This window comes from Melanerpes formicivorus, unplaced genomic scaffold, assembly GCF_026170545.1.
Source record: "Melanerpes formicivorus ecotype bairdi unplaced genomic scaffold, bMelFor1.0.p_v2 SCAF_92, whole genome shotgun sequence".
Taxonomy (NCBI): Eukaryota; Metazoa; Chordata; class Aves; order Piciformes; family Picidae; genus Melanerpes; species Melanerpes formicivorus.
The window spans coordinates 1,571,050-1,595,922 of NW_027142444.1; the positions used below are offsets into that span (position 1 = coordinate 1,571,050).

General features: G+C 50.8%; 1 protein-coding gene across 2 annotated transcripts; it reads right to left on the reverse strand.

Annotated features, from left to right (window-relative positions):
• Positions 1-15,417: 15,417 nt before the first annotated feature.
• Positions 15,418-24,164, reverse strand: FGF5 (fibroblast growth factor 5). Of its 2 annotated transcripts, none has more exons than XM_068165733.1 (3): positions 23,870-24,164; positions 21,258-21,361; positions 15,418-17,254 (listed from the first exon to the last, which is right to left on the reverse strand). In XM_068165733.1, the coding sequence occupies exons 1-3, from the start codon at positions 24,162-24,164 to the stop codon at positions 16,916-16,918; spliced, it is 738 nt and encodes a 245-aa protein (XP_068021834.1). In that variant the 3' UTR covers positions 15,418-16,915. The 2 variants fall into 2 exon arrangements, with proteins under 2 accessions (XP_068021834.1, XP_068021835.1); XM_068165734.1 differs by lacking the exon at positions 23,870-24,164 and adding an exon at positions 21,964-22,036.
• Positions 24,165-24,873: the final 709 nt, after the last annotated feature.

Here is a 24,873-nt window from a genome sequence, read left to right on the forward strand (position 1 = left end):
TATTGAAGATGCTGCCAGATGCCACAAAAACTAAACAGTTTCCAGAAGAGCAGAATTTGCTGCTGCAGTGACAGCACTTTCCAACAAAATAACAGGCTGTGCTAACAAACTGCAGGAATTCAGCTTATCCACAGAGAGATTTCTCTTACTCAAGGCATTTTCAACTTCTTTGTAACTTAGACAGGCAGCCATTCATTCCAACTAATTTAGGGCAGATATATTAATAATTGGGTATACACTATGCCAGATTTAAGGCTTCTTTAAACACTTCCACACACACACAAAAGGAGTCAGAAGCAGGCTGTGCTCAGACTAGGATGGTGCACAGTGACTCCAGGCTGTATTGTGTGCCTGCTCTCTGGGCACACCACAGCCAGCATCACTGTCAGTCAGCTATTGCATGTCTGGCCTCCCAAGTGCAATGATCACCTTAATCTTGACTTATTTCACTTCCCATTCTCGCTTGGACATTGCCCTCCTGTTGGGTACATTGCCTGTATCATTTCCTCATCCCTACTACCCACCACCAATGGCAATGGTCAAACAAAGCAATTTGTGCTGAAAATGAGGGGTTTTAGAGATTTCTCAGAAATACAGAGTAAAATCAACCCCATCCAAATGGAGCTGGAGAAAAATCAAGGTTGTTCCTTAATAATAAAGTGCTTCATATGATAAAATGCAGTGAGGTGTTAATGAGAGCTGCAAAAAAGAGAGACAGCAAGAACAACTTTTTTTATGGCACAAATCACATTATGGCAGAGGAAAAAAGAAGCAAGCCTAGTGCCTGTGAAAAGACAAAGCATATCCTTCCACGTTCCTACAGAACCATGCACAGGTGCCTTGTCAGATCACTGCTGTCTTCACTGAGGTGCTCAGGCAGACCAGCCTGAGTTAAGGAACCTTGCTTGCAGTAAGGCAGGCCCTGCTGGCAGCACCTTCTGAGTAAAAGCACCTTTTCCTGCTAGAACCCCATTTCCTAAGCATGCTGCAAACGCTGCTCCATCCAGGTTTTTGACAGAGAGGAAAATAGATGGAGGGCATCACTGAAGGCAGGAGCACTACACCATCATATGAGAAATAACCATCTCCCATTACAATGGGCAGATATTATTATAGGTAACAGGGCTAGGCTTTTATTCCACATCCTATAAATACTCTGTTCTACTGCTGTTTAAGCCCATGACATATCTGGAGGGAGGGAGGTAAGTGGGCCTTCCTAAGCATATAAAACAGCACAGGAACTCATTACTAATCACACGACCCCAGTGAGTACCAGCTGAGTGCTGAAGGACCCTGAGAGCCTCCATGCTTCCTCTCTCCATGTAAAACCCACTGACAAATTAACAGTGGTCAAGACTACTTCCCTGCACTGCCAAACTAGGAAGCATACGCCTGGAAGATGTGCTTCAAAGCCTGGTACATGGGTACGGCTGGAACTGCTTATCAAAACGATGAAGAGGTGATGGGATTATAAATATCTCCGTGCGGAGGAGCCACCGGATATTACCCAGCGCATCCATTTACTAGGGAAGGACCTAGCCAAAACCCATGGCTAGCAGCTGAAGCCAAACAAAGCCAACAGAGTTGCAGGAGTACAGCAGAGCACCTGGCCACAGACACTCCATTTACACACAGAGCCAGCTGGTTTGGTGCAGTGTACTGAGCTATGCTTTTTGAATGAGACATCAACATCTTCGCACTGAAATAAAAATATCAGCTGATCTTCTGTGAAGTATAGGGTTAAAAATCATCGAATGGTCTGGGTTGGAAGGCACCTCCAAAGGTCATCCAGTCCAACCCCCCTGCATTCATCAGGGACATCCTTAACTGTATCAGTCTGCCCAGAGCCCTGTTGAGCCTCACCTTGAACACCTCCAGGGATGGGGCCCCAGACAACCTGTTCCAGTGTTCCACCACCCTCATAGCAAAGAACTTGCTCCTAACATGCAACCTAAACCTGTTCTTCTCTAGTTTGAAGACTATTGCCACTTCTATCACTGCAGGCCATTGTAAACAGCCTCTCTCCATCCTTCCCGTGGGCCCCATTCAGGTACTGGAAGGCTGCTAATAGGTTTCCCCAGAGCCTTCTCTTCTCCAGGCTGAACACTCCCAGCTCCCTCAGCCTGTCCCCATAGCAGAGGTGCCCCAATCCCCTGATCATTTTTTTCTGCCTCTGCTATGGACCTGTTCCATCAGGCCCATGCCCTTCCTACATTGAGAGCCCCAGACCTGGATGCAGCACTCCAGGTGAGGTTTCACCAGAGCAAAGTGGCAGAATCACCTCTCTGGATCTGCTATGATCTCTCCCTATTTCCATGCAATCTCTGGAAGAAAAATAAATGAATAAAAGCTGTGCTCTCTGCTCTTTTCAGGCAGTGTAATCAGTAATTTGTCTCTTGACTTCCCACAGCCAGCTAGCTCTGTATACAACATGAAGCAGTTGTGACAGGCCAGAGTGTTCTTGTCTCTGTCAAAGATGAAGAGGCTCCATGGCAGGTAAAGCAGCAAAAACATAGTGAGAAAAAGGGTTAATGAAAGGAGCAAGATATGTGAACAAACTGAAGCTGGTAGATGTTTATATTCTCTTTGGTTTTTCACCCTACTGTATCAGCTACTTGAGCTTCAAACAGAACAATTAAAACACATCTGAGAAGCTTTACAGAATGCTGGTGCCCTACACAATTATCTCCACAGCAAAACGTGGGGCTAGTGTGTTGCAATGCTATTCAAACAGCAAACACTTCCTCTCCTGTGATAGAAGATAGTCCAGGAATTTAATTTGTGAACTCCCAGGTGGCTGTCTTCCACATCACACATGCCTGAGGGCAATTAGTCCTTTAATACTTTTTTGCACCCTCAGGTGAATGTTCCAGACACATTCCAAGAGGAGCTTCCCTTCATGTAACCACATCACACAATAACAAGCAAGAATTCTACCTGAAGCTAAAGTGAGATTATATTAAGAGCTACCTAAACACGTTATTGTTTCAGTACTTCACATGCACTTGGTACTGTTTCAGTTTCTCCTGATTATGTCTGGAAAAATAAAAATGAGTAAATTCTGCAATCTGCTCCTACAAAGAGGCTGCTGCTGCCAGCAGCAAGGCAGCACTACAACAACACAGCAGGAGCCAATGCTTGGGTGCTGGAGAGGAAACTGCTCGGCAGAGGGAAACGTCTCGATGATGTGCCTGTCAGTTTAGCATCTTCTGCAGCACTCTAATAGGCCAAGTCTCAACTAACACCACAGGCACAAAGGACACCCTCAGGTATACCGCCTAGCTTTTGAGAAGATCCTGGTGTATGGTCTTCTGTAAAGGTTTTACTATTGCTACAGAAAGAAACAATTAAACAGCAGTTGTAGCAACAGCATATTAAAATGCAGAGTAATGTTTCCACAAGAGATCAAAAGGTTCTCATGCATGCAAACTGAAATGTGACTTTCCTCCGTAAAGCTGAGTGGAGCAGGCTGTCTCAGCTGTCAGGTCCCTCCTTAAGGTTCCAGGATGAAGCAAATCTTTAGATCAGAAAAGGGAAAAGAACCACTTTCAAGGTGTTTCACAGATATCAAAGCCCTCCTTCCAGTAATGCAGAGCTAAGCCCAAGCAGCAGGAAGAGGCTTCTTTTCCTCTGTCCTTTTTCAGAGCACTGTACCAACAATACCACACTTCTGTAACTCACACAGTACACCAGTGCAGGAAGCCATGAGACCACCATCTGTGCCCTCAGAAAGGGTATTTGCACTATTTTTGGAAGCTGCAGAAGAGCCAAGAGCAGGATTCACAATAGCTCATTCTCCATAATCACAGGGCAGCTGAGACAATGGGTTTGTACTCGTGTCCAACTTTCTGTGCCCACAAGAGCTACATTTGGGGGACACCACGGAGCATGATGATGCCTTTGGCTGAGGGTGTTCACACACGGGTGCTCGCCTGGCACTGCTCAGTAGCAGCAGAGTAGCTGCTGCTTTGCTTTGCTGCAGGCTGCTGCAGACTCACCACCTGCTTAGCAGCTCAGCACATGTGCTTGTGGAAAAAAATGAATAATCAAACTCATTCTCAGTATTACAAACTCACCAGAGCCCTTCCTGCCACCACAGCAGGAGCCAGCTAGGACTGAGCAATTACACCCACATGCAACTTCATCTAAAAATTAATGACATGGCAGGTTGATAAAGAAAGTTTGGTTTTCTTGAGACAAAGAGAGACCTAGAAATCTGCAAGAGGGAACAGGGGGGAAATAATGCACAACCCTTCTCTGTGTGCTCATTTTGCCTGCAGATTGTCCCTATGTGGCAAGAGTTGGAAGAGATCAACCGGTTTCCATCTGCGGGTAGACCATAAATACAAATGGACTGGCCCAGCTGGCTGGAGCTGCACTAGGAAAGAACCTGGAAATGATGGCTGACAGATGGCTGGCAGGGACCCACAGCCCACACAGACCTCTGCTCACAGGCTGCCCACCAGTGCCCATGGCCTTCCCAGTGTGCTCACGTCAGTGGTGTGTGTCCTGCTGACTGTCTAACATCTGTGTTCAAACAGGGCCAATCCCTGGGCTATTTATATTGAAACCACAGCTAGGTTCTGCAGTGAGGAGCTGTGTGCTTCAGTTTGGACCAGGTCTGCCAGAACATCTGCAGAGAGCCAGGCTCCTGACATCTGCCTGGCTGCCCACTCACAAGTCCTTCTGGATCTCTCACAAGCACAAGGTGCTTCCAACATCCATCTGAAGGAAAGGAGACAATGGGAGGAGGGGTTAGCACCCGTGCAAATGTGTGGTTCCATATGCACTCAGCACAAATAATACAATGACCTTTTGTCTCAGTAGCAGGTTGTTCATGCTCTTTATCTCACTTTGAGGGTTCATGGATAGAGGGAGGCAGAAGAGCTATAGGAAATTAAGTTAAAGGTTTCTCTTCCACAGGCTGCTTTTTATGCAGCTACTACCTGCCAATTGGTGGGATTTAATAAGGACTCTCATTTCCTCAGGGAGGGGAAATTAGTATCTGTGTCTCCTTAATGCTCAGCAGTTGCTTTTCCTCTACATTACAGGACTTAAAATGGCATATTTTGAACACACAGACTTCACACTTGTGACTTACAAGAACCTGTGAGGCATATTCTATACACCTTAAGCAATTAAAACAACATTCAGGAGCAGCTGTCAGGTTTATTATTAGTGTGCATGCATGGGTTGTGGTTTATGGGTTTTGCTCCCAAGTATTCCAGACTTCCAGCAGGAGGAAGTCTGTGTTACTGGACTGAGGGCTTTCAGGTCATGCTGACTGAGCTGCATCTTACCCCATACAGCAGGCACTGACTGAAGTCTGTCAGCCATGATGAGGAAGGGGCTCTGAGAGACAGACCTGCTTGCTTTTAGGCAAAGGGGTGGTGTAATTCTCTTTGTTCCACAGGGGTAAGGATTAGACCCTAGGCAAATGTGGTGCTGCTCGATAAGCAGACGCAGCCGAAACGGGAAGTGGCTGAAAGCTGTGGCCAGTCCCTGCTTCGTTTCATTGGAAGAGAAAACCATGCAGGCACAATGCTGCATGCCTATTAGCTTCAGAAGACAAAAAAGGATGCAACTCAAAAATCAAAATTAAGTTGCAAAAATTGCCATTTGGTGTGGTTTGGGGTTTGTTAGGGTGCTTCTTGCCTAAGCACTCTTTCCAGAAGGCTTTCATATCATTATGTAAAGGTGTGGCTCAAAGCAAAAGCAAAACCAATAGAGGCCACAGATAAACAGCTTGGATTTTGTGTTGCCATTTTTCCCCCCTTGTCTGAAGAAGCCCAGCTACCTGAAACACTGCTGTAATGCATGCAAGTTCAACCTGCCAGCTTCTCAGGAGCACGAGCCAAGGCAGGCCACGCTCTATGGTGTGAAGAGCAAAGATTAAGGAAGCAGGGTACACAATATGCTTCCCAGGATAGGTTTCAGGCATACCAGTAAAAGCTTAAAAAAAACCCCAAGAAGTCAATCCAGACATCGCTTAGAAGTCCTGGCTGACCAGAGCCTTCAGTCACATACTCACCAACTACTAGTACAGTCATCAATACCTTAGCTAGCCTCAATTTTCCACATAACAATCCACTTCTGTGCTACTGCAAGGCACTACAGCCCCTGGAGCTGCACTAGGAGCCACGTGCACACACAGGCCAGTACCCTGGCCTCACTGCAGCTCTCTGACCTGTCAAGGGCTCTTGCAGCTAAACAACAACAGCAAAAAAAGGGTAGCTTTAAACCCCAAATACCTGACTTATTTCCAGGTGGCAGATTGGAAAACACAAATTTGATGTAAGATCTGTTTTATCTTTCAGAAGGATTGCATTGATTGTTCTTGCAGAATGATAAAGGGTCAGATCAAAACCAAACCTTATTTGATCTGTTTGCAAATAATCATCCTGCACCTTGCCTTCATTCTTCTACACTGACAACATACAGCTTTGATGTCCTGAGTGCAGAATTAGGCAACTCTCTCCAGCTTTGGTTAAAATCTCTTTAACCTTTAATGTGATAAACTCACTGTGTTTCTCTTTAAAAAAAAAATGAATAAATGAAGTACAGGTTGAAAGTCATGAAAGATATTCAAGGCCATATGAGGAGACACAAGGAAGGCTGGAAGGTTTCAGCAAGTGGCAAATATTCACGTGGCTACTCACACTGATTTCCTGCCAGCAATGAATGCCTTGTGGTGGCTCTCAAACAGCATCTTCCAAAGTCCTGCTGCCTAGATCTAACCCAGGCACTGGCCCAACAGTGGATACCACCAGATCATCACTGCCTCCTCTCAAAGGAAAGCATGGGAGCCACCAACCAGCACTGCTTCAACAAACCACTGCAGATTTTTGTGGCTGCCACTGCAAAAAGTGGCAGCTGAACACCTTCATCTGTCTCCAAAAAGAGTGACTCAGCACTTGACACTGCTATTTCTCAGGCACATGCTTAATTTAAGCACTTAATTAACTCTTAGGCACCTAATTAGATCTGGGAGTGCTTACAGGGCCTGAAGCCTAATGCCCTATTGTGGCGCACGTACAGCATCTCACTTTGTGCCTACAGAAGTCATCATGCTACTATGGAATGTTTTCTTCTAGAAAATCCACCCATTACACTGCTTACACATCTGACAAATATGTAGCAAGCTACCTCCAGTCCCATTAATTATCCACTTTCTCTCACCACATCCTTAACCCTTCCTGAAAAAACCTGTATCATTTAAACCATGAAGCGTGCCCAGCTGCTGAGTGCTTCTTGGAAATACAACAAAACACCCTTTCCTTGGAACAGAGGAGAGTGGGTGCTGAGGGCACAACACATCTCCTGCCCAAACCACACACTGCAGCCCTGGAGACAGCAGTGCCCAAGCTGGGCAAGCACAGCCCGTGCCACCTCTGCCAGCAGCGTCACAGAGAGGAGGGCTCACCCCGCTGGTTCCTGGCACACGGCAAAGCCTGGCCAGGCTGCCCAAGCAGGCCACCTCCAGCTGCTGCAGCAGGGACCTGCCTTCCCACCTCCCTTGCCGGGTGAAGAACAGATCTCTTCTGCATGCAGGGTGTTGCTGTGGATCCAGCACATCTCTGCAGTGGAGCTGACAGGAGAGCAGCCATGTGCTAGTCAGCAAGACTCTGACAAAACAACCAACATTAATGCCACGTGCAGCACTTCTGCTCTCTCTTCAGCAAGGAGAAGTGCCTGATCACTGCCATCAAAACAGCCCCTCGAGTTCAGGGAGAGCTGAATCAACCTCTGCTGCTGTGGAAGTTTATCTCCATAAACATCCTTTAAATACCTTCAGTCCCTGCAGCCCTGTGGTAACAATTGAGTTGTTTTTAAAACGTTCTGCAATAATCCCCACGCAGGAGATTAATTTACAGCGCTGTCAGCTCACCCAGAGCCTTTGCCTTGACTCTTCTCTCAGGAAGCCTCCATTTACATGCAGGACCTTTGTGAGTGCAGGTGTATAAATAGAATAGCTTCAGCTAATTGCAACGTTGCCCATAGGCTGTCTCTGATCAGTTGCTGCTGTGCACCTGCAGTAGTAAAATACCAAGAGAGATAATGAACTGAATTTCAATCACATGTTGCTGTGTTACATATAGCTGCTTAAAAACATTTCCTTTGCTCCTGAGCTGTTTGTAAAAGGGTGTTACCAATTAAGCACAAATAGCCTGGGGAGTGATATTACAGGTCACACAATTTGGTGATAGTGGCTAAGCAGGGAAAAGCAACTTGATAGCAACTGGTATTTTTCTTAAACGGCTAACATAATCACAAGACTTTTTTTTTCATGAGCCCTTGCAAGGAGAAGAGAGCTGGGGTGGTTTGAAAACCCTTGCCACGTTGTAATGTGATATTATTGTTTAGCCCCAAATGATTTGCAGTTCAATATGGAAGCTAAAATGAAAACAATCAGCGTGCAGGGAAAACAAAATTCAGAGGCACTTGAGTGCCAAGATGTTCCCAGAAAAACAAGGAGAGATTTTGGTCCTGTTTCTCTGCATACTCAGGCAGGCAGCCTGTGCCACTACACACAGCCCTGTAACCTGAAAGCACGTGTCAAAGGGAAAACGACCCTCTGGCCTCAAAGGCATTTCTTCCAGCTGGCTTTAAAGGCCTTCTGTAGTGCAACACTGCCCCAGGTCTGACAAATGCTTTGTTTCCTACCAACACCGAGTACACAGATTGATGCTGAGGCAATTTGGGTGTGCACTTAACTGACAATAAAGCACAGCAGGAGAAAAGAAGACTCTGCAGCACCTGGCCATGTACAGCAGAGACCCAAGCTCCACATCACAGCCCCTCAGTTTCTTGGTTCACTGCTGGCACCTCAGTGCATCCTGGGGAATGGTACAGCTAATTTGGTCATGCTTTGGCAACTTGGATGACTGGGACAGGAGCTTGGACTCACAGCAGATCTAGCACCAGCTCTACAGTGGCAGCAGGAAAGGCTATTGCAAACAGGCTGTGCAGGAAGATACTCAAGAGTAGATGCCTTGCATCCCATCATAGCACACTTGTTCTCTTACTAACTTAAAGGTAAGAACCCACATGCTGTTGCCAGACCTGGTGCCTGCTGAAGGGAAGTTTGCACACAGCTAAATCTCAGATATGCAGAGTGTTATGATTTGCCTTTCAGAAACTGCTTTACTGAGTTGTGTGATGATTCAGGTAGTTCTATGGCGTGTAGAGAACAATACTGTGTGAAAATAGGATGTATTTGGGGAGCATGGTGTAGCTCAAGTGCCTACAGTGAGTAACAATCTTGATTTTGATGTTACTGCATAATTTGGCTGCACACACATCTCCCACACACAAGCCAGTCTAGGCTGACAGTTCACTCTGTTCCCAGCAGCTTTGCAATCCTCTACAGGGGTGCAAGCCAGAGACAAATCTGGCCTTGTTAGTGCACCATTCACACACACAGAGGCTGAAGAAGCACACCAGAATGTCTCAGAGCAGAATCAGATCCCAGGAGACGAACGAGACAAGCATGTCACAAACACTCCCAAAAGCATGCATTGCTGCAGTAAGAGATCTTTTCTGTCTGGAAGGCTGAAAACCTGCTGCAGTTCCTCTTCCAGCAGGCAGAGCTCCCAGGTGAGGAAGCGCTGCTCAGCCCCAGTGCCACATCTGGTCAGCAGGAACCAAGTGACAGTGGCTGCTATGATGTCACAAGGATGTGGCGTTAGACACAAGGGCAAAGCAGAAACTGGCCACTGCTAAACTGATCTCTACAGCCTCAGATTGCCTTCTGTGTCTTTTTCATTTGAGTATGTAGCCATGGGAAGCTTAGGGGAAGCCCAGAAAGAATGACTGCAGCTAATTGAAATGTCTGTGAATCCCCAAGAAGCTGACAGCTGCCTGCCATGTTCTGCTCAAATTGAGGGCAGTTAAACCAAAGTCAGGTGTCAGTAAAGTGTCAGCAATTATTTCCTTCCTTACCAGGACACGTAAGTAAAAGGTGACATTATGGTTCCATGACCATTTACAGATTCAGAGTTGCTGTTTGCACAGAAGAGAAGACTGGAGGTAGGTGAAAGAGGTTTTGTCTTCCTGAAGAGAGACTTGAGTTGCTAGGAGTGGCAAGATGTAACAGAACATACAGACAAGCTTTAGGACAAGGGACAATGGACATAAACTCCAGCACAGGAGGTTCCACCTCATCATGGGGAGGAGCTTCTTCACTGTGAGGGTCACAGAGCACTGCAACAGGCTCCCCAGAGAGGTTGTGGAGTCTCCTTCTTTGGAGACTCTGAAACCCATCTGGATGTGTTCCTGTGTGACCTGTGCTGGATTCTATGCTCCTGCTCTGGCAGAAGGGTTGGACTTGATGATCTCCAGAGGTCCCTTCCAAACCCCAACATCCCGTGACCCTCTGATCAGAAGGGGAGGAGTCCATGATTATCAGCACCTAGAGATCATGCTACTAACTAGTACAGTTCTAAACATTAACCAACTACTTCATCTCCTAGCTTTTTCTGCTAAATATAGCTGTGTGGGTAAGAAGCAATTCTCAAGCCTCCACTTTTCTCTGGCTGGGTCTCAGGAGTTTCAAAGCATGACAGAAGCAGAAAGTACTACCAGATCTCTGTATCATCAGCAAATAACTGTCAGAGTCAGTGTTCCAACAGGAGTGGGAGTTGCATTTGCCTTCTTCCTTCATTAGTCTGAAAAAGCACTGCTTCACACCAAATCCTTGAGGAAAAACCTGCTGCTATCTTAGCAGTAGAACAAGCAATAAAAAATTCAGAAAGGGAGGGAAAAAACCTGGTCTCAATCTTGCTGTTAGGTTGAGGGTCAGGAATGGGTCATCCTCCCCTTCCCACTAAGGTACTGGTTTAGAAGACTCCAAGGGAGGGTGTGGAAAAGAAGAAGAGAAACACAGAGAGAACAGGAATATGTCCAAAAAAGCTATTTTGCTGGGCCAGAAGGGCCACCATGAAACATTCTAGAGGCTGTTCCAGTTTGCTCTGTTTACCCAGTCTTGAATTACTGAGACATGTGCAAGCTTCAAAAAATTCTGTGCAGAGAAGCCTTCCAACACTGATATCAATCTAAATGTTATCTATACATTATAGGCTTGTAAAAAGAGGAAGAAAAGAAAAGTTCTAAGATATTCCTGCCATGGATTTTCTTGCACATTCTCCAATTCTTACTCATTCTGGTTGAGCCAAAAAACAGACTGTGAGCCTCATGACTCAAGCTGTTCGGCTGCTAGTCCCAGCAAGTGCTAAGAGCACAGATGCACGTTGATATGAAATATAATTAACCATACTTTGTCCATAACATCACAGAAAAAAAATAATCCATCCATTGGAGCTTAGTAATAGCTCTGGGAGAGATTTGGCCAGGGTCAAAATCAGGACTGGCTTTACTGCATCTGCAGGAACTTGGCTCTTCAAAGCCTTGAGGAAGTGAGCTGCTTAATTCACTGGAAGCTGGGTGCTCAGCAGCCTTGAGCTCCTGTCAGCACCTCACCTAGGAAGGAGCAGGTTTTCTCCATATTTTTCATGCTACCTAGAAAGCCACAAGTGCTTGAAACAGGTATCCCCTGATCCATCCCTGGCTGTAGAGACACTGGCCCCCGCAGCAAACTGGGCGCGTCACAGACTCCCGGCACCCTTCTGCTGAAGCAGTTTGCTGCACATTCTAGTACAGATGGTACCTTTCCCCCTTCTCAGTGAAGGTACAGCTCATGCCAAAGTTGAAATTAATTTATGAGCTGAAATGGGGAAGGCAGGGACTAAAATCATTCCACTTTCCTCCGAGATCCTTGGGTGTATGGAGAGAAGGTCACTTTCCACACTCCTTCAGGAACAGACTCATTCATCCCTTCCCACATCCTCCCTCTGAAGGTGCATCCGTGTAACACTTGGCCACAAGTGGACTCATACAAAACAAGTACTCTCAAAGATATCCCAACCCATAGGTTATTGTTTAGCTACTGAGGGTCTGCTCTGCAGCCACAGCAGAGTCTACCAGGCTGCACCAAGTAGAGAGCCACTCTAGCACAAGAACCAGAGTGAAGCTTTGAAGGAAGACTCAAACGACCATTTCAAATCCTAGATACTGCATGAAGGTCTGTCCTCCTGTACACCAGAAAGGCCTTTAGACCACATCCACACACATGTGAAAGCCCCTAGCCAAGGGTTTTGCTTTAAAGATGCTGCACTTCACATTACAGATGCGAGGGGTTTGGGGTTTGGCACTTCCTGCAATGCACAAAGAATCAGAAGGAGTACACAGAAGGTTCAGGTAGCAGACAGAGAGAGGTTAAAGTGAACTGTGCTCAGTAGGACACAAGCATTTGAAAGCAGGCTGCTGTGCAGCTGCCTCAAGCCCAGAGATTGCAGAAATGAGATGAGCTCCCCCTTCTGCTCCATGCTCTGCTCTCTCTGATAGATGGGCAGCCTGTGTGGCACCCCCAGACTGGGAGCAGGGTCCAGCTTTGCCACCTGCTGCTCCACTCCCACTTCATTTGCACGGGAGAAATATCCCTGACCTCCTGCTCCCAAGGCCAGTGCTGGTGTCTTAAGGCCCAGAAAAGCAGCCCTGGGAGTGATGCTGGAGTCCAGGACACCTTCCCCTTCTCAGGCAGCATCTTGACTGCTGGGCTAACTAATCACCTTTCTGCTCCAATTAGACCAAAAAAACCCCGCCCAGCCCAACACCAAACCAACCAACAAGCATTGGGTGTTTTACCCATGAAATGGACAAAGATCCAGCATTCCATTCCAGAGCAGCTAGTAGCTGGGCATTATTCCTGCATTTCCCAGGCAGGGCTGTAAATACCCCTGGACTGAGGTGACTTCCCAGCATTTCTACACCTGCCTGAGCGACAACAGCCCGGGCACTCGGAGCTGAAGCGGCAGGCACTCGTCCAGAGGAAAGCCGTACAAGGACGGTCCCAGATCGTTTATTTTTCCCCTCCTTATCATGGTGCAGTCAGCGCTGAGCAGAGGCAGCGCCTGTGAATCTTAAGCAGAGGGAGGCCTCTCCTGGTTGCATCAGGTAAAGGCACGCAAGAAGCTCTGAAGTTCGGGTGGAGCGGAGACACAGGATCCCTGTCCTAAAGAGAACATTGCAGCCGCAGCTCCCTTGGCTGCAGGCTTCAGAGTGTGCAGGGGCAGGGACAGCTCACAGCAGGGACATCAGGAGAGCAGAAGGTGAAGGAGAATTTATTTACAGTTCTGCTGGTGTTGCTTAGCTTTAAATCTTGTGGGTAGAGAACATTCAGAAGTAACTTCAAATCCCTGTCAGAACAGTGCAGCTTCCCAGCAAGCAGCAGCCACAGCAACCACAGTGAAACACAGGTATCAGTGCCAGGAAACCCAAGCAGCCTGGAAACAGGCTTTGAAATACAAATTTTAAGGCAATATGAAAAGGGTTTATGTAAAATAAGTACAAAAGTCTATTTAAGAGTGCAGCAATTACTGCTGCTGTTGTTGAAACCAAGACAATAAATCCACTCAGATGAAACAGGAGCAGGTGAGAAGACAGTTTGCCAGAGCCTTTCTTCTCTTCCTGGACTGTCACAGCAACCTTCCCTCCCTTGAGCCACACTCATGAACGTCCTCTTGCTCCCCTTGATTTCACAGGACCAATGCTTCCACCGGCATTGGAGGCTAAGTGCTGCCAGCAAGCAGGAAAAATCAAGAGAAGCATTTTGGTCTGGCATCCCTTCTCCTAGTAAATCCCTTCCTGCTGAAGAGCAGAGAGCTCCCCATGCCTTGGGAGCAGGACCACAGCAGGCTCTGGGCTTCTGCTGCAGGTTTTGGGCTTCTCCTCCTGCTTGGGGAGCAGTGGCCAGTACAACGTGGCCTGCACTCTGCTTGCAAAAGCAGTGGCCCCAAAGGCTTACATGAACTCAACAGCTGGAAATGAAAGTGAGATGAAATGCAACACAATGAGGAAGTTACCTGTGTTGCTTAAAAACCTCTTAAGTTACCCAGAGACTATTTATAAACATGACAGAGACACTTACCCATTTTTTAAATGCCCTCAGTCTTCTCCTGATAAGCAAACTCATTTCATGCACCTGCAGAAGAGTGTCCAGCAAGTACCAGGAGGGGGTTGTCAGTCCACACTGCTTAGGCTAACTTGCATTAGGCTCTCTGCTGAGGTCACTAACAAGCTGCTGGCTGCCATGGCACAGACCTCTCCATTGCCACAGCACAACTGTAGCCTATTCAATCACTGTAATACTAAAGCACCAGCCTCCCCCCTGCAGCTTCCCATGCCTGCTAGAACCCCTTGTCAGCTGTGAGCTGTTCCTGACTGCCAGAACCCCCAAGTAAAAGGTTTCTGTTTCAGCAGCAGCCCTGTATGTATAGCACAGAAATCACATGCCCCTGGGGATAGAGCATGAGGTGGGAAAGGCCCTACACCATCTCAGCCCACATCAGGCCCCACTTGCACTGGGTAGGGGAGTGAGGGTTTCACCAGCCCCCCAAGAGAGAAGACCTCTGAGGTGGTCCCTTAAATTTCACCCCACAGCTCTGCAATGTGATGAAGGCTCCTCCCTTCCTCAGTAGAAACAGCAAGGGGTGGCAGGAAAAACCCAGGTCACCCAGACCCATTAGTAGGAGGTGCCCTGTGGGCATGGGAGCTGGCTCAGGGGGGACCCTAATTGCCCTCCTGTCCCAAGAGTAGTGTGCTGGGACCATGCCAGTCCATGCTGCTGGCAGCTGCAACCGAGCATGCAGCATGTCCCAGTAGTTGCTATGGCAAACAATGGATGCTGGCATCACTGCTCAGTTTGGGATCTGTTTTTGCCCATAAAGACATGGATCAAAGCAAATTCTGTCATACAGGCTAGCTATCAGTCAGTATTTTCCTTAAAATAAGATTTTGAAAGTACATTTTTGCTCTGAGAGAAAACTGTGGCATCAAGGGACTACAGTTGCTCTTCCCTACCTGCCTGAGCTCCAGGCACCCAGCCCAGGCAGAGAGCTGAGGACAGCACCCTCCTACATGGCTCCTGCAAGTGTTTGCATGCAATTAGTTCATTTAGGTGGCCTTATGCTTCACTGAACATTAATTACATGTAATTGTGCCTGCTGCTGGACAGCAGATAAGCAGCGATGTTGGGGTTGGTGAGTTGGCACTCAGGCCTTCGAGCTGGAAATGGCCAGGTGCACACAGTGCCCGTGGCTGGCTTCCCCTCCCCTGCTGTGACTTGGGCACAGGCAGCTGCCCTAGAAGCTCTTGGGGGTTTGTCTCAGTGCACAATGTGAGGACCTTGGCATAGAAAGGAAGTGAGTGCACCGACTTCACCCCACTGTCTGTCCACACCAGCCAAACCCTCTGACAAAAACACCCCCAGCAGCTAATCCAGCAGGACTTGGTGTGCTGCTTCAGGGGCAGAAAAGGGAAACCCACAGGGACAGCAGGCAGGCAAGAGATGACACGACCAGGTTATACAATGAAGCACAACTATATTTTATTCTGGTGTCCCCACCCATGCCCACACATGGAGCATGTGCCCTTGTCCCTTTGCTGCCACTGGAGTGGAGGCATCCAGCCAGGGGCTGCCCAGAAGGACAACAGGTAGAGAACCACAATTCAGTGGGAACAGCCACTTGTGCTGTGACCAGAGAGGGAGAAGAGGCTCCAGCAGTGCCGCCTGCCCGCCCTCATTATTGCTGCTCCACACCAGCATGGCTCAGGGAAGGGAGGGCAGAGGCTTTGCTAACTTGTGCCCATGTGGGCTCCTATTAAGGCATAACTGGTGAGGTTCAATGCTACTGTTATCTGTATGTGTGCAACACAGACAGCCACCAATGACAGGTGACACCACCACAGAGAACAGCTCGGCAGTGGGGGCAACCTGTGTGGGAAAAAACACTTGGGAAGGTAGAAGGAGCTGTAACAGCATTTATTGCCATGTCACCGTGCTCGCTCCCCCTCTGTGTGATGGAACAATGACAGACGAATCAGCGGCACACACTGTCGGAAGAAACCAGGGGGCACCCAGGGGCCAAAGTCATCCCCATCCCTGTGGAGCAGAGGTGCAGAGGGGCTCCCTTCAGCCACCTCCCAGGGAGGGCTTTGGGCACAGCTCCCTCTCCACATGAGCAGAGGTGCCATGGGGCTCGGTCCAGAGGTATTTGAAACACAGACATCGAAGCCATACTTTGATGGACAGGAGGAGACTTGCTCCCCCATCTGTCCAGGGAAGAACAGGAGGGACCACCAGGAGCAGGGCTGTAAAAGGCTGCCCACCCCAGGCCTGCAACCCTAAAAACATTTAAAAAAATAATTAAAAAGCATATCTATTATTGCCAACAAAGTATGTGAAGACCCTCTTGCACCATACACAAGTGAATGAATTTGTTCGGCTTGGTCTTGTTTTGCTGTGGCAGAGAGAAGCTGGTTTGTAAGAGTCGAGGGAGGAATAGACCTGGATGGTGTTTGAGGTATGATCAGAGGAAAAATGTGCACAAAAAGGAGACACACACACACAAACCAACAACAAGAACAAAAACTCAACCACAAACAAACAAAAACCCCCCACCAGGGGTGGCAGGGGGAAAAGAAAGCACTTTGGCTCTGAACATATCTCTTGTCTGAAAATGATTGTCAAAAGAGTCACTAGTGAAAATAAGGTAAGAAAATATGTTCACCATAGAGGTACCTTTCTGCTTCTTTCAACAACAGAAAATTAACCCGAGGTCCATCGAGTGTTTTCAGTTCACCACAGAGATGCTCTGTGGAAAGCCCAAAGTCTGTCATCCCAGCACACCCCTCTGAGGATGCTGTCCAGTTTGCAGGGTGAGGAGAAGACCCTGGGCCCAACACAGCTACCTGGAGCATCCACATCTGTCTGGGGAGCAGGGACGTCGGTCTCCACGGGGTCAGCCCCAAAAGCTCCCAGGCGTCCTCTCTCCCACGCTGGCAGCCCGGCCACGGGGCACTACCCGAACCGAAACTTCAGGCGGTACTTGACAGGGACAGGGTTCTTCCGAGGCGGGGATGGGACGACCTTCGGCTTCGGCGGGGGCTTCTTTTCTGGGAGAGTGACGGTGAAGGCGAGCTCCGGAGGCTGGGGCTGCCGAAAGCGGGGCAGGAAGTGCGTGGAGACGTGCTGGGGCCGGGCGCGGGGGCTGCAGCCCCGCTTGGCTTTGCCTCGCTTGTTGAGCGCCACGTACCACTGGCGGCCCGAGCGGGGGCTGCGGTGCACGGCCGAGGCGTAGGTGTTGTAGCTGTTCTCCTGGAAGCGCTCCCGAAAGTGGCAATCCGCCGTGAACCGCTCCTGCGGGACAGAGCCGGGCACTGTCAGCAACGGGCTGGCTGCTTTCACCCATCCCCTGCCCTGCTGCGAGGGGGTGCAGTCACCCAAACGAGATCCAAAGGGGTGAGCAGCAGCACGGGGCGCCTGGGCAACCCACTAGGAGGCTGCTGGGCATCGATACTTTCAGCAGCTCCTTGCCACCCAAGTTGGACTTTATTAGGGAAAACAAAATAACAAAACAAAGGCTCGTCCTGCCCCAGCTTGCCCCCTGCCTTTCCTGCTGACAGAAGGGAGGACATGTCCCCACCATGCTGCAACCCCACCAAGGGCCCTGGGGTTAAGCTCTGTCTCCATCTTCATTCCCACCCTCACACCCCTCACTTAGGCACTGAATCATCACTTAATCTGCAAGGCAATTTGCATGCGGATTTTCAATGCTTCACTGAACATGGATTTGATTGTACTGGAATTAGTTATTTTTCCTTTGTCTTAAATGAACTTGGGGTGTTTTGTCCCTTGGTAACCTGAAGAAATTACTTGCAGCCCAAGAGCAAGGTGGTTGCACTGGCTCCTGGATGATAGGGGGGAAAGGCTTCCCGCTGCCTGAGAGGACAGCCTGGGTGCTGCCCATAACATTTCCTTGTTGTCAAGGAGGAGGAGGAAATAAAAAACCATGCAGAAATACAAAGCCAGAGCTGTAATACCTCAGCTACCTACACAAGGCCCTGGGACACCTGGCTGCAGCCTCCAGCAGCCCCTCTAAAACCCTTTGCCACTCTTTAGTCTGGCCATGGGTGTTATATCTGGTGCCCTGACAGCTTCTCCAGTTTTGTCTGGGGCACCACTGCCTGACTGCAAAGTGATGCTTCAAAACTACCAACATGAAAGGGATGTGAAGCTCTCAAGCTTCAAACCCTCCAGCAACGGAGAACAGGACAAAACCCCAGTACAATACAAGAGACAGAGTCCCCAGCCTGCCACACATTTTTCCCCCTCACACCACACTGAATTGTCTCCTTTTGCTCTTTTCTTGAAGGAGACATCAGCTTGATGACTCATTTTTGCTTTCCCTGTCTTTCATCCATCCTCAGTGCTGCATTGCCCATGCACCACCATTCATGCTTCCAAGGCAAGGCCTTGCTGACCCCTCGTTGCCCCCAGCACTCACAGTGGTGCTCGGTATCCCCCACATCATCCTTTGCACGGTGGTTTTGGGGCTGACAGAGGCACTGATGCACAACTGAAAGTGTAGTCAGTGAGACCAGCCCTGAAACAGGCCAGGGTTTCCCAGTGGGAGCAGCAAATGGCAGGAGGATGAAGTCGGCTGCCCTGTCACAGGAATCAAAGCTGGCCACTGCCAAGGATCCCATCCTGGAATGGGCTGAGCAGCCTCTGCATGCACCGCTGGGACAGGAGAGATTCTGGTGGCCCTGCTCCTATATAGCCCTGTACAGATGGCAGAGCTCACCACTGTCTGGCTCCTGGGTAAGCTGAGTCAGTGCCTCCACTCTGTACCAGTGCTTCTGGGGCAGTAAGAGGTCTGCCTCCCTCCCTGCCTCACACACCTGCTTAAAAGCAAGGTTAGGGGAGCCACTTGCTAAGAGTTGGGGTAGCATCCTTTCCCAAGTGGGATTTGGGAAAGTGTGTGCATGGGGAGGTGTCCCAGCCCTGGACACAAAGGGATGCCACAGACTGCTCCCACTAAAAGTGTGGGGAAGGAGATCCACAGCCAGCATGCATTGAGAGCAAACCACCCTGGGAAGTACATCAGCTGCTGCTTCACCTTCACTCTGACCAGCCCCTCAGCTCAGCAACTGCCTCCTCTCAGCCAGGGAAAGGACAGTTTTCCAGGCCCAGAGCAGGCAGCGCTGCCACTGCCTGCTTCACTGGCTGGCAATCAGATTTGCTCTACAGCAGCTTAGAGACAATCATGGAGAGCAATCCTGAAGTCAATTAAATTTCAAAACCCAGTTCAACAGGGAGTTGCCTCAGTGAGGTCTGTGGTGTTCAGCTGGCTCAGAGCAACTCCTGAGAAAAGAGAAGTACCTGAGCCCCCTGCAGCAAATCTCTCCCCTGGGGTTTGTGGCAGCCCCTGCTGAGACCAACACCAAACCCCCTCCTGCCCATTCCGTGCTAAAAATGTACAAACAGGGGACCAAGGATTTATCAACGAGGAAAAAGCCATCTGTGCACACAACTGATAATTGCCAGAATCACTGTCATTTTCCGAGGCTTCTGCCTCTCAAAAGGAACCACTCGGTAATTTAATTAAGTCACCATCAGAAAAAACCCACAACCCAACACACAAAACTAAGAGGAGCTCTGTAAAGCAGGGAGCTGGGACACAGGAGGACCTGCCTGAAGCCAGTCTCGAAGCACCCTGAATCCCTGCAGGAATGACTTTTATCTGCAGTTCAGCACAGAGTCACCAGCGTGACTCCCATATCAAAGCTCTGCCCTGAGTGACGGGCGCAGGACGCGCTTTGTACTGCTCAAAACTCATTAGGCCATGAAATAACTTTATCCTGCCAAGGCAGGGGAGAACAACAGATGCCGGCTTTGCATTATGGGCGTTATTTAGCCCAGCAATCTTTAGACATTTGGGTCAAGTTTCTACAAATTCGCTGCCTTCATCCGAGCAGGCATCGTGTGTCTTCACCCCGGCTCTGACCTGCCTAATTGAGGTCTCTCTCCAGCACTGCCCTTTGTATGCCGACAATTAACCATACACCAACGAGGTTTGATTTAATTTCTGCCTGTGCCAGGGCATAAATCAAGGCTTCAGCTCGAATAAGGAGCCTATTGTATGCTGTAAAGGAAGGGAGGCTCTGGAGGGTCCAGGGATCATGCTCCTCCTGCTTCCCCTCTCATCTCCATCCTTTACCTTTCTGCTGTGCTCTGTCTCCTTCTCTCCTGTTCACCTCCACATAGCCATTCCCCCTTTCCCCTTGATGCTGTTCCCGCTCCTACTTTGTTTCCTAAAATAAGCAGCCACGTGCTCACCCTTTAAGCATCATTAGGTTTCAGGAGCAACACTCCAATAAGACTCAAGGGAGAGCAATGCAAGTTCATAAATCTCACTTGAAGGCAATCTGTGGGCTTGGGCAGCCTGTGTGCATCAATGACATCCACATCGTGAGCTTGCCTTGTAACAGTGGGGCAAGCAATTGCCTTTTCCCTCCTCCAAGCTCTCAGCCCTGAACAGGCTCCCAGGGAACAAACTTGGGTGACTGGTCATCCAAGATGCTGCCTAAAATATGCCCTTCTTTGGGTGCTGCCTTTATACAGACCCTTAAAAGATGGCAAGTTGCAACCTTATTGATTCTATGATAAACATAGTAGCTGTTTTCATTTGTTGAAATGATCTCTAGAGCTATCAGGGGTGGGGGGAAATAGGAAGCAGCATCTTGCTGTTGAAAAGAGAAAAGGAATCCACTTAGAGGATTCATTCAGTGCAGGAGCCCTGGACAAGGCACATCTGGATCTGCAGAAAGCCCCAACCTTCAGCCTGCAGCCACAAGAGTTACTGGGATTTTTCCACTCTGGCTGTCACACTCCTGCATGGGCTGGACTTCACCTGCCCAGAGCCCTGCCTGCAGCCCTGTGCTCTCACCGTGGGCCAAGGCTCCTGGGCTGCAGCCCCTTCCCCTGGGCTCCCGGCGCCACACGTGCCGCTCTCCAGGAGACATTTGGCTAAAGCTGTCTGCGCGATCTGCTGCAGAAGCTGCTAAAAATAACCCAGCAATGCTCAAAGAACAAGTCCTTTTGATGCAAATACCCAACTGCAACCAAAAAAAAACCACACAACCCAACCACTTTTCTTGGTTAAATGCAGCAATGGGGATATGGACTTGGGGGGGTTTGCCTCCACCTGTCCCCTATCTGTCTCAGCGGTGCGGTGCCACCCAGCGCAGCACCCTCCCAGCAGCCGAAGGGGCTGGGCCCTGCCTGGGAGCATCGCTGCTGCGTGTCACAAGGCCTTTAGTAAACAACAGACACTGGTAAGCAGGGGGAGGTTACTTACACTTGCATGGAGTTTTCCTTTTTTTGACATCGCTAAAAATTTGTTGCTGAAAACTCCTCGTATTCCTACAATCCCCTGAGACACAGCAAATATTTCCAAAACACCTAGGATGACAGAAATCCCAACATAAATCACAGTTCTTTCCACATCAGTGTGACAAAGAAAAATAAAGAATTAAAAAAAAAATAATAAATCAGTCCCAGCCTCAGAGGTTTGCAATCCCTCTCTGCATGACCCTGCTCCTCTGCTGCCTGGGCTCCTCCGTGCCGCTCCTGAGCCCTCCTGCTGCCCGCAGAGGGACCTGCCTCAGCCTGGGGAGGACCACAGGGTGCTGAGCTTTGCTTTCAAAGCTGCACTTTGGAGGACAGTGTCCCGTTCAGTTGGGACAGGATAAGTGCCCCCCTCCTCCCCCCGGGGAAATCCCTCTCAAGAATGGGAAAAGCCCCTTGTGCCCACAGCCAGCCTGCTAGGATCAGCCTTGCCTATTCTCCTCATGAACGTGCCAGCCTGTGAAAATAAAGGTGTGCCTCACACCCCATTTGGGGCTAGAAATCCCAACATCCGTGTTTTACACCCCCTCCTCACAGCAGGACCTGGGGAGCGAGGCACTACACAGCCCCACCATGAAAAAACAACACCCCTCAAGTACTTTCTGAGCAGGATTGGGCTCTGGCCCCTGGCAGAGCATGCATGACCTATAACTCACCCTACAAAAGAGCTCCAACATCCTTCAACAGCAACACCGACACACTTTGCTCCCCACCACAGCTCAGTGATCCTCCAGGCAGGGGAAGGATGGCAGTGGGATCAGGGTTCCTCCCAACACTCCTGCCGGCCAGGGGGAGATGGAGTAAGCACCATGCTCCCATCCTGGGAAACAAGCATTGCTACCCCTGACTGCAGCCCTGGGCTGGCCCCAGGCAGGGTCTTGCTGGTCCTGGTCTCAGAAGGAGGAGCCCATGAGAGCATCTCACCCGGCCCCAGCAAAGGGCTGAGCAGATTAAAGTGCCAAGAGCGAATATGAAGCCGCATTAAATCCCCGAGGCATCGGATCACCACTTCCCATGTTTATTTTAAGGAGGAAGTGCAGCTCCCAGAGGCACCCAGGTCCTGGCACCAAAGGCCCAGGGGGCACTCTGTGGGGCTGGGGGGGCCACACCTCCTCACCCCATATACCCCAGTGGTAGCGACTGCCAAGAGGCATGGGGTTATAGCCCCACTGCAACAAGGTATGAACCCTTTCCAACACACTCCCTGTCCTTGAGGGCACCCCAAAACCTACCAGCCTTTGAGGGGATGGCCATGCTGGCTGGAAGACATGCTCCAGTTATTAGGGTGCCCTGTGTTAAGCCCAGTTTCCCAGGAGCCAACGCTGAGGCTTCCCTGCCAAAAGCCAACTTCTACCCCATGGGGGATGGCTACTCAGGGCAACACCCTGGTATGGCCCCCTGCCACCAGGACACGTCCCTAGCCAGAGCTGGCTTCACTCCGAAATTCAGAGCTGGTGCTGCTGTCACCTTTCCAGGGAGAAAAATCTCAGATTAAAGAGGAAGGAACTTCACATAATCCAAGTCCCTGTGAGACAGATGTGGCCTCAAAGGCTTCACAAATCTCACGGGGGAGAGCCCCGCTGACATGCCACTGCATGAGAAGGTCTAGAGGGATGCAGGCAGCCCCTCTAAACTCACATGTCCTAAACCAGCCCTGGCTTGAATGCTTTCTCCCCCATTCCCTTTGCAGCCCCTAATGCCCTCCTGGCCACACCCCTGCAGTGCTTCTCCAAACCCCACGCAGGGGTTCTGGCCTCCCAGCAGGCCTGCCTGGGGGCTACACTGCTGCAGGACTGTGCCACAGACCGGGGCTCCAACCCTTCAGTCCAGGCCAGATGTGGCCATGGCCATGCAAGCACACCAACAGCTGAAGCCATGCATGCCACCAGGGTCACCTCAGGCCCAAGCCTCAGGCTTCTTAAGTGATTTTTCTTCCCTGCCTGTCATTTTATTCCCTCTGACAGGATATCACGGCAACTCCGACCCGGAGGATAAGCCGTGAGTTAGCACAGCTTTCTCTCAGGGGAACGTCAGCCTCAGTCCTATTTTTAAACTGAATATATCCTACTGCTGTGCTGGAAGAATGAGAATGCAGAAGGAAGGATGGAAAAGTTAACAGAGGAGAAGGACAGGAAAGGGGTGCATGGAAGAGCCTGGTGCAGCATCCTCCCCCTCATGGCACACTATTAGGGTGCTGTGGTGGGAGCACAGACCTAGCACCTTCAGATCGGTCCCCACGGATGAGCAGATCCCGTGGGGTGGCACATCCCAAAGCGAGAAGGACAGAGCTTGCTCTGCTCACAGAGGCTACGTCCCACCCGAGCCCGCGGGGTGCAACCACCCTCAGTATCCCCTTCCCGGAGGGGGCAGCTTCCCAAATTCACCTCTCCCGGGGCCGCTTGGGCTGCAGCTCACCCCAGAAGGTGGCAGAAGAGGGGCTGCAGTACCCCGGAGGAGCTTCTCCAGGGACAGGGATGCCACAGCCCCGGGGGCAGTGCCCCGCTGCCCCCCGCGCCAAGCTACTGCCAGACACCCCCGGCCCCCCCTTTCCCGGGCACTCACTGAGCGGGCTGGCGTCGTGGGCACCGTCCACCCGGCCGTCGGGGTGCAGCTGGAGGTGGAAGCCGATGCCCACCCGGCAGTACAGCCGGCCCCGCCGCCGCCCCGGGCGGCTCCGCGGGAAGCGGCTCGGCCCCGCCGCCGCCAATGCCGCCGAGGAAGAGGAGGAGGAGGAAGGGGAGGAAGGCACAGGGGCGTTGCGGCCCGCCGGCCCCGGCTGCTCCCCTCCGGGCACCTGCTGCCGCCGGGCGCGGGCGGGCAGGGCCAGGAGGAGGAGGAGGAGGAAGGACGGGCTCATGCTGCCGGCGGGAGGGCGGGCGCCGCGCCGCATCCCGCTCCACCGCGGAGCCCCGGCGGGGGGGACCGGGCACGGGGGGGACCGGGACGCCCCTCCCCGCCGCCACCGGGTATTTATAAGCGGGCGGCGGCCCCGCACCTGTGCCCGGCCCCGGCAGCGCCGAGCACCCCCCGCACCGCCCCCCGCAGCAGATGCTGGGGCTCGGGGGGAGCATAAATCTGGGGAATTAACTTGTCCGCCCCGCCGAGACAGAGGCGCTGGGCTGCGCTCGAGTTACCGCCGAGAAATACCTTGTCAGCGGCTTCACCACGGCCGGGCGAGGGCTCGGCGGGGCCGGCGGAACCCTTGGGAAGGAGAAGGGATTGGGTTGCAGCCCCCCAGGCCGGGGATGCAGGGGATGACAGCCAGCAGCTGCACAGCCAGCCTGGCCTCCGCCCCGGGCAGGGGGCATGGGAGCGGATTTGGGGCTGAAGGCAGCCCCCCGAGCGGGAAAGCTGCTTCCTCTCCTGCACGGGGTGGCCAGGCTGTGCTCGGCTCCAGAGAACAGCCCTGGGGGTCAGTGGGGGCTCCCACCGCCATAAACGCCCTGACAGCATCTGGAGGCGAGCAGGGAAGCGCTGGCCGCTCTCTGCACGCAACATCCTCTGCGGTTCCCGAGCAGGGAGGGGGCGGCCCCGCATCCCCCCGCCGCTGCCACCGCAACCCCCGC